General features: G+C 60.0%; 1 protein-coding gene across 1 annotated transcript; it reads right to left on the bottom strand.

The window, feature by feature from the left end:
• Nucleotides 1-1,027: 1,027 nt before the first annotated feature.
• LOC126273213 (uncharacterized PE-PGRS family protein PE_PGRS54-like) lies at nucleotides 1,028-10,673 on the bottom strand. Its single transcript, XM_049976756.1, has 2 exons — nucleotides 10,577-10,673; nucleotides 1,028-6,621 (listed from the first exon to the last, which is right to left on the bottom strand). The coding sequence occupies exons 1-2, from the start codon at nucleotides 10,671-10,673 to the stop codon at nucleotides 1,028-1,030; spliced, it is 5,691 nt and encodes a 1,896-aa protein (XP_049832713.1).
• Nucleotides 10,674-11,202: the final 529 nt, after the last annotated feature.

The following is an 11,202-nucleotide window of genomic DNA, read 5'->3' as shown; positions in this document are numbered from 1 at the left end:
GAATCGTTAGAGCGATTTCCATACTTGTTACGGGACCACTTTTCCGGAAACAGTCATATAACTAATGGAGATTCATAATAAAAGTCCTGTTTGGTCGAATAATTAGATACCAATGTATACATTAAAGAGCCGTGTAGCTTAGTGTCGGTAACTCCCTAAAGCAACCATATTAATATTTCACTAGTAATTCTAATTCACATTTTGGGTTCCTGGTAGAACAGAGAAAATTTTGAAAGTGAGAACTTACACAAATCCCCAGAGGCAGTAGAGTCAACTGCCTCGAGGCAGTTCAGATGGACCGTCGAGGGGTGCCATCTCTTCATAGCGCCGCCAAAGGGGGGGGGGAGGAGGGGTTTCGGGGTCAAATTTATGGGCCACGTTTGAACTACATGCAGGAGGGACCTACATGGATAGCGAGGGGTGTGTGAAATGGACTGGGTGACTTCAGGTTAGACATTCTCGAAAGACTCTAGTACGAACATAAAAAGACGATAGACATAGCCACAGCAGCAGCTTTGACCGAGCGGTTCTAGCCGCTTCAGTCCAGAACCGTGCGACTACTACAGTTGCAGGTCTGAATCCTGCGTCGGGTATGGATGGGTGTGATATTAGGTTAGTTACGTTTAAGTAGTTCTAAGTCTAGAGAACTAATGACGTCATATAAGAAGTCCCATAGTGCTGAGAGCAATTTGAACCATCAGACATGGCAACAATCAACACATCAATTGTAAACTGTCAAAGCTACGTTGGGGAAGAACAATACCTCCAAGAACAAAAAGAAGGTAATGAAGTTCAAATAGTACGTACCCCCCTGCGGGTCTATGCGTCAGAATAGGCCCGAGGTATTCCTGCCTGTCATGAGAAATGACTAAAAAAGTCCCTCCCCCTAAAGGGAGAAGTTAGCGCCTGCGTCTGGAGACGGACGGTTCCACGACCTATATCTGATGTCATTTTGGTTTGTTCTCTTCTACTGGTTTCTTCCTACCTATGGTTGGTTCCTTCCTTTTTCTCCATCTCACTAACTTACTTAATGTTTACTTGCCTCCGTCTCCTCCCGCTTGCCTCCGTCTCCTCCCGCTTGCCTCCGTCTCCTCCCGCTTGCCTCCGTCTCCTCCCGCTTGCCTCCGTCTCCTCCCGCTTGCCTCCGTCTCCTCCCGCTTGCCTCCGTCTCCTCCCGCTTGCCTCCGTCTCCTCCCGCTTGCCTCCGTCTCCTCCCGCTTGCCTCCGTCTCCTCCCGCTTGCCTCCGTCTCCTCCCGCTTGCCTCCGTCTCCTCCCGCTTGCCTCCGTCTCCTCCCGCTTGCCTCCGTCTCCTCCCGCTTGCCTCCGTCTCCTCCCGCTTGCCTCCGTCTCCTCCCGCTTGCCTCCGTCTCCTCCCGCTTGCCTCCGTCTCCTCCCGCTTGCCTCCGTCTCCTCCCGCTTGCCTCCGTCTCCTCCCGCTTGCCTCCGTCTCCTCCCGCTTGCCTCCGTCTCCTCCCGCTTGCCTCCGTCTCCTCCCGCTTGCCTCCGTCTCCTCCCGCTTGCCTCCGTCTCCTCCCGCTTGCCTCCGTCTCCTCCCGCTTGCCTCCGTCTCCTCCCGCTTGCCTCCGTCTCCTCCCGCTTGCCTCCGTCTCCTCCCGCTTGCCTCCGTCTCCTCCCGCTTGCCTCCGTCTCCTCCCGCTTGCCTCCGTCTCCTCCCGCTTGCCTCCGTCTCCTCCCGCTTGCCTCCGTCTCCTCCCGCTTGCCTCCGTCTCCTCCCGCTTGCCTCCGTCTCCTCCCGCTTGCCTCCGTCTCCTCCCGCTTGCCTCCGTCTCCTCCCGCTTGCCTCCGTCTCCTCCCGCTTGCCTCCGTCTCCTCCCGCTTGCCTCCGTCTCCTCCCGCTTGCCTCCGTCTCCTCCCGCTTGCCTCCGTCTCCTCCCGCTTGCCTCCGTCTCCTCCCGCTTGCCTCCGTCTCCTCCCGCTTGCCTCCGTCTCCTCCCGCTTGCCTCCGTCTCCTCCCGCTTGCCTCCGTCTCCTCCCGCTTGCCTCCGTCTCCTCCCGCTTGCCTCCGTCTCCTCCCGCTTGCCTCCGTCTCCTCCCGCTTGCCTCCGTCTCCTCCCGCTTGCCTCCGTCTCCTCCCGCTTGCCTCCGTCTCCTCCCGCTTGCCTCCGTCTCCTCCCGCTTGCCTCCGTCTCCTCCCGCTTGCCTCCGTCTCCTCCCGCTTGCCTCCGTCTCCTCCCGCTTGCCTCCGTCTCCTCCCGCTTGCCTCCGTCTCCTCCCGCTTGCCTCCGTCTCCTCCCGCTTGCCTCCGTCTCCTCCCGCTTGCCTCCGTCTCCTCCCGCTTGCCTCCGTCTCCTCCCGCTTGCCTCCGTCTCCTCCCGCTTGCCTCCGTCTCCTCCCGCTTGCCTCCGTCTCCTCCCGCTTGCCTCCGTCTCCTCCCGCTTGCCTCCGTCTCCTCCCGCTTGCCTCCGTCTCCTCCCGCTTGCCTCCGTCTCCTCCCGCTTGCCTCCGTCTCCTCCCGCTTGCCTCCGTCTCCTCCCGCTTGCCTCCGTCTCCTCCCGCTTGCCTCCGTCTCCTCCCGCTTGCCTCCGTCTCCTCCCGCTTGCCTCCGTCTCCTCCCGCTTGCCTCCGTCTCCTCCCGCTTGCCTCCGTCTCCTCCCGCTTGCCTCCGTCTCCTCCCGCTTGCCTCCGTCTCCTCCCGCTTGCCTCCGTCTCCTCCCGCTTGCCTCCGTCTCCTCCCGCTTGCCTCCGTCTCCTCCCGCTTGCCTCCGTCTCCTCCCGCTTGCCTCCGTCTCCTCCCGCTTGCCTCCGTCTCCTCCCGCTTGCCTCCGTCTCCTCCCGCTTGCCTCCGTCTCCTCCCGCTTGCCTCCGTCTCCTCCCGCTTGCCTCCGTCTCCTCCCGCTTGCCTCCGTCTCCTCCCGCTTGCCTCCGTCTCCTCCCGCTTGCCTCCGTCTCCTCCCGCTTGCCTCCGTCTCCTCCCGCTTGCCTCCGTCTCCTCCCGCTTGCCTCCGTCTCCTCCCGCTTGCCTCCGTCTCCTCCCGCTTGCCTCCGTCTCCTCCCGCTTGCCTCCGTCTCCTCCCGCTTGCCTCCGTCTCCTCCCGCTTGCCTCCGTCTCCTCCCGCTTGCCTCCGTCTCCTCCCGCTTGCCTCCGTCTCCTCCCGCTTGCCTCCGTCTCCTCCCGCTTGCCTCCGTCTCCTCCCGCTTGCCTCCGTCTCCTCCCGCTTGCCTCCGTCTCCTCCCGCTTGCCTCCGTCTCCTCCCGCTTGCCTCCGTCTCCTCCCGCTTGCCTCCGTCTCCTCCCGCTTGCCTCCGTCTCCTCCCGCTTGCCTCCGTCTCCTCCCGCTTGCCTCCGTCTCCTCCCGCTTGCCTCCGTCTCCTCCCGCTTGCCTCCGTCTCCTCCCGCTTGCCTCCGTCTCCTCCCGCTTGCCTCCGTCTCCTCCCGCTTGCCTCCGTCTCCTCCCGCTTGCCTCCGTCTCCTCCCGCTTGCCTCCGTCTCCTCCCGCTTGCCTCCGTCTCCTCCCGCTTGCCTCCGTCTCCTCCCGCTTGCCTCCGTCTCCTCCCGCTTGCCTCCGTCTCCTCCCGCTTGCCTCCGTCTCCTCCCGCTTGCCTCCGTCTCCTCCCGCTTGCCTCCGTCTCCTCCCGCTTGCCTCCGTCTCCTCCCGCTTGCCTCCGTCTCCTCCCGCTTGCCTCCGTCTCCTCCCGCTTGCCTCCGTCTCCTCCCGCTTGCCTCCGTCTCCTCCCGCTTGCCTCCGTCTCCTCCCGCTTGCCTCCGTCTCCTCCCGCTTGCCTCCGTCTCCTCCCGCTTGCCTCCGTCTCCTCCCGCTTGCCTCCGTCTCCTCCCGCTTGCCTCCGTCTCCTCCCGCTTGCCTCCGTCTCCTCCCGCTTGCCTCCGTCTCCTCCCGCTTGCCTCCGTCTCCTCCCGCTTGCCTCCGTCTCCTCCCGCTTGCCTCCGTCTCCTCCCGCTTGCCTCCGTCTCCTCCCGCTTGCCTCCGTCTCCTCCCGCTTGCCTCCGTCTCCTCCCGCTTGCCTCCGTCTCCTCCCGCTTGCCTCCGTCTCCTCCCGCTTGCCTCCGTCTCCTCCCGCTTGCCTCCGTCTCCTCCCGCTTGCCTCCGTCTCCTCCCGCTTGCCTCCGTCTCCTCCCGCTTGCCTCCGTCTCCTCCCGCTTGCCTCCGTCTCCTCCCGCTTGCCTCCGTCTCCTCCCGCTTGCCTCCGTCTCCTCCCGCTTGCCTCCGTCTCCTCCCGCTTGCCTCCGTCTCCTCCCGCTTGCCTCCGTCTCCTCCCGCTTGCCTCCGTCTCCTCCCGCTTGCCTCCGTCTCCTCCCGCTTGCCTCCGTCTCCTCCCGCTTGCCTCCGTCTCCTCCCGCTTGCCTCCGTCTCCTCCCGCTTGCCTCCGTCTCCTCCCGCTTGCCTCCGTCTCCTCCCGCTTGCCTCCGTCTCCTCCCGCTTGCCTCCGTCTCCTCCCGCTTGCCTCCGTCTCCTCCCGCTTGCCTCCGTCTCCTCCCGCTTGCCTCCGTCTCCTCCCGCTTGCCTCCGTCTCCTCCCGCTTGCCTCCGTCTCCTCCCGCTTGCCTCCGTCTCCTCCCGCTTGCCTCCGTCTCCTCCCGCTTGCCTCCGTCTCCTCCCGCTTGCCTCCGTCTCCTCCCGCTTGCCTCCGTCTCCTCCCGCTTGCCTCCGTCTCCTCCCGCTTGCCTCCGTCTCCTCCCGCTTGCCTCCGTCTCCTCCCGCTTGCCTCCGTCTCCTCCCGCTTGCCTCCGTCTCCTCCCGCTTGCCTCCGTCTCCTCCCGCTTGCCTCCGTCTCCTCCCGCTTGCCTCCGTCTCCTCCCGCTTGCCTCCGTCTCCTCCCGCTTGCCTCCGTCTCCTCCCGCTTGCCTCCGTCTCCTCCCGCTTGCCTCCGTCTCCTCCCGCTTGCCTCCGTCTCCTCCCGCTTGCCTCCGTCTCCTCCCGCTTGCCTCCGTCTCCTCCCGCTTGCCTCCGTCTCCTCCCGCTTGCCTCCGTCTCCTCCCGCTTGCCTCCGTCTCCTCCCGCTTGCCTCCGTCTCCTCCCGCTTGCCTCCGTCTCCTCCCGCTTGCCTCCGTCTCCTCCCGCTTGCCTCCGTCTCCTCCCGCTTGCCTCCGTCTCCTCCCGCTTGCCTCCGTCTCCTCCCGCTTGCCTCCGTCTCCTCCCGCTTGCCTCCGTCTCCTCCCGCTTGCCTCCGTCTCCTCCCGCTTGCCTCCGTCTCCTCCCGCTTGCCTCCGTCTCCTCCCGCTTGCCTCCGTCTCCTCCCGCTTGCCTCCGTCTCCTCCCGCTTGCCTCCGTCTCCTCCCGCTTGCCTCCGTCTCCTCCCGCTTGCCTCCGTCTCCTCCCGCTTGCCTCCGTCTCCTCCCGCTTGCCTCCGTCTCCTCCCGCTTGCCTCCGTCTCCTCCCGCTTGCCTCCGTCTCCTCCCGCTTGCCTCCGTCTCCTCCCGCTTGCCTCCGTCTCCTCCCGCTTGCCTCCGTCTCCTCCCGCTTGCCTCCGTCTCCTCCCGCTTGCCTCCGTCTCCTCCCGCTTGCCTCCGTCTCCTCCCGCTTGCCTCCGTCTCCTCCCGCTTGCCTCCGTCTCCTCCCGCTTGCCTCCGTCTCCTCCCGCTTGCCTCCGTCTCCTCCCGCTTGCCTCCGTCTCCTCCCGCTTGCCTCCGTCTCCTCCCGCTTGCCTCCGTCTCCTCCCGCTTGCCTCCGTCTCCTCCCGCTTGCCTCCGTCTCCTCCCGCTTGCCTCCGTCTCCTCCCGCTTGCCTCCGTCTCCTCCCGCTTGCCTCCGTCTCCTCCCGCTTGCCTCCGTCTCCTCCCGCTTGCCTCCGTCTCCTCCCGCTTGCCTCCGTCTCCTCCCGCTTGCCTCCGTCTCCTCCCGCTTGCCTCCGTCTCCTCCCGCTTGCCTCCGTCTCCTCCCGCTTGCCTCCGTCTCCTCCCGCTTGCCTCCGTCTCCTCCCGCTTGCCTCCGTCTCCTCCCGCTTGCCTCCGTCTCCTCCCGCTTGCCTCCGTCTCCTCCCGCTTGCCTCCGTCTCCTCCCGCTTGCCTCCGTCTCCTCCCGCTTGCCTCCGTCTCCTCCCGCTTGCCTCCGTCTCCTCCCGCTTGCCTCCGTCTCCTCCCGCTTGCCTCCGTCTCCTCCCGCTTGCCTCCGTCTCCTCCCGCTTGCCTCCGTCTCCTCCCGCTTGCCTCCGTCTCCTCCCGCTTGCCTCCGTCTCCTCCCGCTTGCCTCCGTCTCCTCCCGCTTGCCTCCGTCTCCTCCCGCTTGCCTCCGTCTCCTCCCGCTTGCCTCCGTCTCCTCCCGCTTGCCTCCGTCTCCTCCCGCTTGCCTCCGTCTCCTCCCGCTTGCCTCCGTCTCCTCCCGCTTGCCTCCGTCTCCTCCCGCTTGCCTCCGTCTCCTCCCGCTTGCCTCCGTCTCCTCCCGCTTGCCTCCGTCTCCTCCCGCTTGCCTCCGTCTCCTCCCGCTTGCCTCCGTCTCCTCCCGCTTGCCTCCGTCTCCTCCCGCTTGCCTCCGTCTCCTCCCGCTTGCCTCCGTCTCCTCCCGCTTGCCTCCGTCTCCTCCCGCTTGCCTCCGTCTCCTCCCGCTTGCCTCCGTCTCCTCCCGCTTGCCTCCGTCTCCTCCCGCTTGCCTCCGTCTCCTCCCGCTTGCCTCCGTCTCCTCCCGCTTGCCTCCGTCTCCTCCCTTTCACTGGAATATTCGCAGCATTCTCTACAACCGAGAGGACTTAAAGCCGCTGCTCCCCTTGCACTGTCCCTTCATCGTAGCCCTTCAGGAAACGAAGCTACGCCCATGCGATCACATTGCCTTGGCACACTACACCTCTGTGCTTTGACCTACCCAATGTGGCAGGTATTCCGGCTCATGGGGGGTGGGGGGGGTGGTGTTATATTGCTGGTCCGGGATGATATCTACTATGATCCCATCACATTGCACACCAGCCTGCAGGCAGATGCTGTCCGCATTACTCACCACTTTTCCATTTTCCATTTGTACCGTTTACACTCCATCGTCTGCCGTTACCAGGGCAGACATGATGCAAATTATTGCTCAGCTACCTGCACCATTTTTGTTAACTGCAGACTTCAATGCTCACCATCCTCTTAGGGAGCCCCTCAGACAGGATGCTGGTGAGCCCCAGTTAGCAGACGTTTTCAACCAGCTCAATCTTCTCTGAAAGAAAAGTAGGGGCGCCGGTATTCAGGCAGACACCTCTCACACCTATTCCCATTTAGACCTCTCTGTATGTACTACCTAACTTGCACGCCGGTTTGAGTGGTATGCGCTTTCTGATACATATTCGAGCGACCACTTCCCGTGTGTTATCCATCTCCTGCATCATACCCCCTCTCCATGCTCAACTAGTTGGAACATCTCCAAAGTAGACTGGGGCTCTTCTCTTCCAAGGATACCTTTCAGGATCAAACCTTCACAAGCTGCGATAGTCAGACCGCACACCTCACGGAAGTCATTCTCACTGCTGCTGAATTTTCCATCTCTCGCACTACTTCTCCACGTCGCGTTCCGGTCCCCTGATGTACCGCAGCATGTAGAGACGCTTTACGTGCTCGTCGACGTGCTTTACGCACCTTTAAACGCCACCCTACAGCGGCAAATTGTATCAATTATAAACGATTACGTGCGCAGTGTCGTCGTATTTTTAAAGAAAGCAAGAAAGCCAACTGGGCTGCTTTCACAAGCACCTTCAACAGTTTTACTCTTCCTGTTGTCTGGGGTAGCCTGCGCCGGCTATCTGGCACTAAGATCCACTCACCAGTTTCTGGCTTGACGGTCGCGAATGACGTCCTTGTGGCCCCTGAGGATGTCTTCAATGCCTTCGGCCGCTTTTAGCTGAGGTTTCGAGCTCCACTCATTACCCCCCTGCCTTCCTCCCCCGAAAACAGGCAGAGGCGGCTCGGCCTCCTAACTTCCACTACTCGAATCGTGAAAGTTATAATGCCCCATTCACCATGCGGGAACTCGAAAATGCACTTGCCCGGTCACTGTCCTCCGCTCCAGGGCCTGATTCTATTCATATTCAGATGCTGAAGAACCTTTCTCCTGCGGGTAAAGGTTTCCTTCTTCGTACTTACAATCGCATCTGGATTGAGGGACATGTTCCCACATGCTGGCGCGAGTCTAGTGTTGTACCTATTCCTAAGCTAGGGAAGGACAAGCACTTACCTTCTAGTTATCGACCCATCTCGCTTACCAGCTGTGTCTGTAAGGTGATGGAGCGAATGGTTAACTCTCGGTTGGTTTGGCTGCTCGAATCTCGACGCTTACTTACCAATGTACAATGCGGATTTCGTAAGCGCCGCTCTGCTGTTGACCATCTGGTTACCTTGTCGACCTTCATTATGAATAACTTCTTGCGGAAGCGCCCGACAACGGCTGTGTTCTTTGATATGGAGAAGGCTTAGGACACCTGTTGGAGGGAGGGCATTCTCCGCACCATGCATACATGGGGCCTTCGCGGTCGCCTCCCTCTTTTTATTCGTTCCTATTTAATGGATCGACAGTTCAGGGTACGTGTGGGTTCTGTCCTGCCAGACACCTTTCGCCAGGAGAATGGGGTGCCACAGGGCTCCGTTTTGAACGTCGCTCTCTTCGCCATAGCGATCAATCCAATAATGGATTGCCTCCCAGATGATGTATCAGGCTCTCTTCGTGGACGATTATACCATCTATTGAAGCGCGCAGCGTACATGTTTCCTGGAGCGCTGTCTTCAGCGTTCTCTTGACCGTCTTTACGCCTGGAGTGTCGCCAATGGCTTCAGTTTTCCTGCCGAGAAGACGGTCTGGATTAACTTCTGGTGCTACAGTGTTTCTCCCACCGTCCTTAAGACTCGGTCCCGTTGCTCTCCCATTCGTGGAGACAACAAAATTTTTAGGTCTTACATTTGACAGGAAACTTAGCTGGTCTCCACATGTCATATTTGGCTGCCCGTTGTACCCGTTCTCTAGATGTCCTCCGTGGTATGTCGTGGGGAGCGGAAGAAGCGTCCTACTTTGCCTATATCGGTCGATCGTCCGCTCCAAGCTAGATTATGGGAGCTTCGTATACTCCTCTTCACGGCCGTCCATCTTACGCCGCCTCAACTCCATACAACATCGGGGTTTACGTCTTGCAATCAGAACGTTTTATACTAGTACCAGCTCTTCAGCAGCTGGTGGACGATGGGTCTCCAGTTAGCTTTGTGGGTTCCTGGCCGTGTCTGTAACCCTGGGAACGAATCTGCAGATGCCGCGGCCAAGGCTGCGGTCCTCCATCCTCGGACGGATTCTTGTTGTGTCCCTTCATCAGATTGTAGCAGGGTCATTTTTCGGGGCATTTTATCGCTGTGCCATGCCGATTGGGCTGCACTTACGGACAACAAGCTTCGGAGCTTGAAACTTCTTCCCGCGGCTTGGATGTCCTCCTCATGTCCTTCTCGGCGGGAGGAGGTCGTTTTGGCCCGGCTACGAATTGGACACTGCCGGTTCAGCCATCGCCATCTGCTGACGGCGGCGCCGGCGCCGTTCTGTGGGCAATTGCTGACGGTCCGCCACATTTTAACGTCCTGTCCGGATTTTACTACACTGCGTCTTGATCTTGGCCTGCCATGTACTCTGGATGCCATTTTAGCGGATGACCCAGGAGTTGCTGCTCGCGTTCTTCATTTTATCAACTTGACACTCCTGTGTAAGGTAGTTTGATTACGCTGTTAAAAAAAATAGGCAGACTACGGAATGTTGGCTAAAGTCGGAGAAAGTTCAACTGCAGTTTTAATAAAGAGCCTACCGTGTTTAGAAAGCGTAGATTAAATTCAGTGTTAGGCGAGGCGTTTTACGCTTTTAGCAGTAGTTTATCCCGTAGAAAAGTTAAAGTAGATAATGCCTGTGAGTTAGTATGGGTAGAGGTTACACGTAACAGCACGAACAAATTAACTGTACAGGTGCTGACGGATTGAGTACGGGAGTCCTTTATTTTCAATAAAAGAAAGGATTTTTTTTAATGCGTGAGCTATGGATGGCAATGGATCTTCACAAAGCAGTGCACGGGCCCTGGGTTGGCGACACATAAGATTTTTCCAGTATGTACCGCTATCCCACGGCTTGTTCACGTGCTCGACGAACAACCTTTCTGCTGACGCTTAGGGAAGCGTCGCTTGCCTAGTCAGAGCTCCTACAGCAGCCAATCAGAAAGTTCCAGGAGGTCACGTGTGAGCGCCCACCGCGCCGAGCTGCGCGGACGAGGCGTGTGGATCGCCCTCTTTTACTGACAGGCCCCGACGAGAAAAGACGCATTGGCCGGTTGCCTCCGTGCACTTTTCGAGCCCCGGCTCAATCTGTTTGCGCCTTAGGGCCGCTAAACTCACATACTGTACTCCGGCTAGGTCAATCAATAATTGTTTTCTCCATAAACGGGAGGCAGTTTGCTGACCGGAGTCTAAAAGAGAACAAGTGTGAATTTTTCGACTCCACCTCAGCCACATCCTGACATGTACAACTGGTGTTAGACCTCATGGTGGGACAGTTCCGAATTCACTGACAGGTATTGAAAGTACGGGTAGATGCCGGGACATTTTCTTTGACCTGCGGGCCAAACAGTAAATTAACTTTTTGTGGTGACGGAAGCACCGATACGACACAGCATTATTACATGCAGCTGTCCCTGTTGCCGTCGCGTCGGCCCTGGTGGCCCGTTTCATTTCAGCAGTAAGGCACGCGGTACAGAGACATCGCCGCGCGTTGACCATCACGCCGCGAGCCGAGGCACGGTCAGCTGGATGCCACAGTATCATATGCTGCCGGGGCAGCACTTCTCACCACCGCTGTGGCGTCGCTGCGCAGCCTGCAGTCAACGCCCGACTGCCGCTTCGTCTGCCTACGCGGCCTTCGCCGCCGCCGCCAACGTCGCCGCCTCCAGCATAATGTAGTGTAAGTCGCGAGCAGTTTCAGTAGCCTGGCCTCCCTATCTTTGTAGCAATTTCTCGAGTTGTTTGTGAAGTCATTTTGTAAACATGCCTGACACCCGTTCAAATAAGCATGCATGAGATGCTGTCGAAATTCCTGGCGCAGACCCTGTCACTGTTAGAAAAAGAGATCAGACAGTTAACTGTGCAAAAGATGGAATTGCAAGAGCAGTGCAATGCGCTTGCGGCGGAAGGCAACGAAAAAGTTAAGATTGAACAAGCAGCTGCAAGCGCTAGTCGCGCCTCTGCAGTTGGCCCAGTACCGCCTACGTCCACTCTTCTTGGCAGCTTCTCTGCCGTAAATTTCATCCCG

Source organism: Schistocerca gregaria, chromosome 5 (genome assembly GCF_023897955.1).
Source record: "Schistocerca gregaria isolate iqSchGreg1 chromosome 5, iqSchGreg1.2, whole genome shotgun sequence".
NCBI lineage: Eukaryota > Metazoa > Arthropoda > Insecta > Orthoptera > Acrididae > Schistocerca > Schistocerca gregaria.
This window is presented reverse-complemented; position numbering and strand designations above follow the sequence as displayed.

Excerpts from the sequence above, each read along its gene's own strand:
- LOC126273213 (XM_049976756.1), bottom strand. The coding sequence starts at position 10,673 with ATGGTCAACGCGCGGCGATGTCTCTGTACCGCGTGCCTTACTGCTGAA. Across the intron at positions 6,622-10,576 it reads GGCAACAGGGACAGCTGCAT|TGAAAGGGAGGAGACGGAGG; the intron begins GTAATAATGCTG and ends CGAATATTCCAG.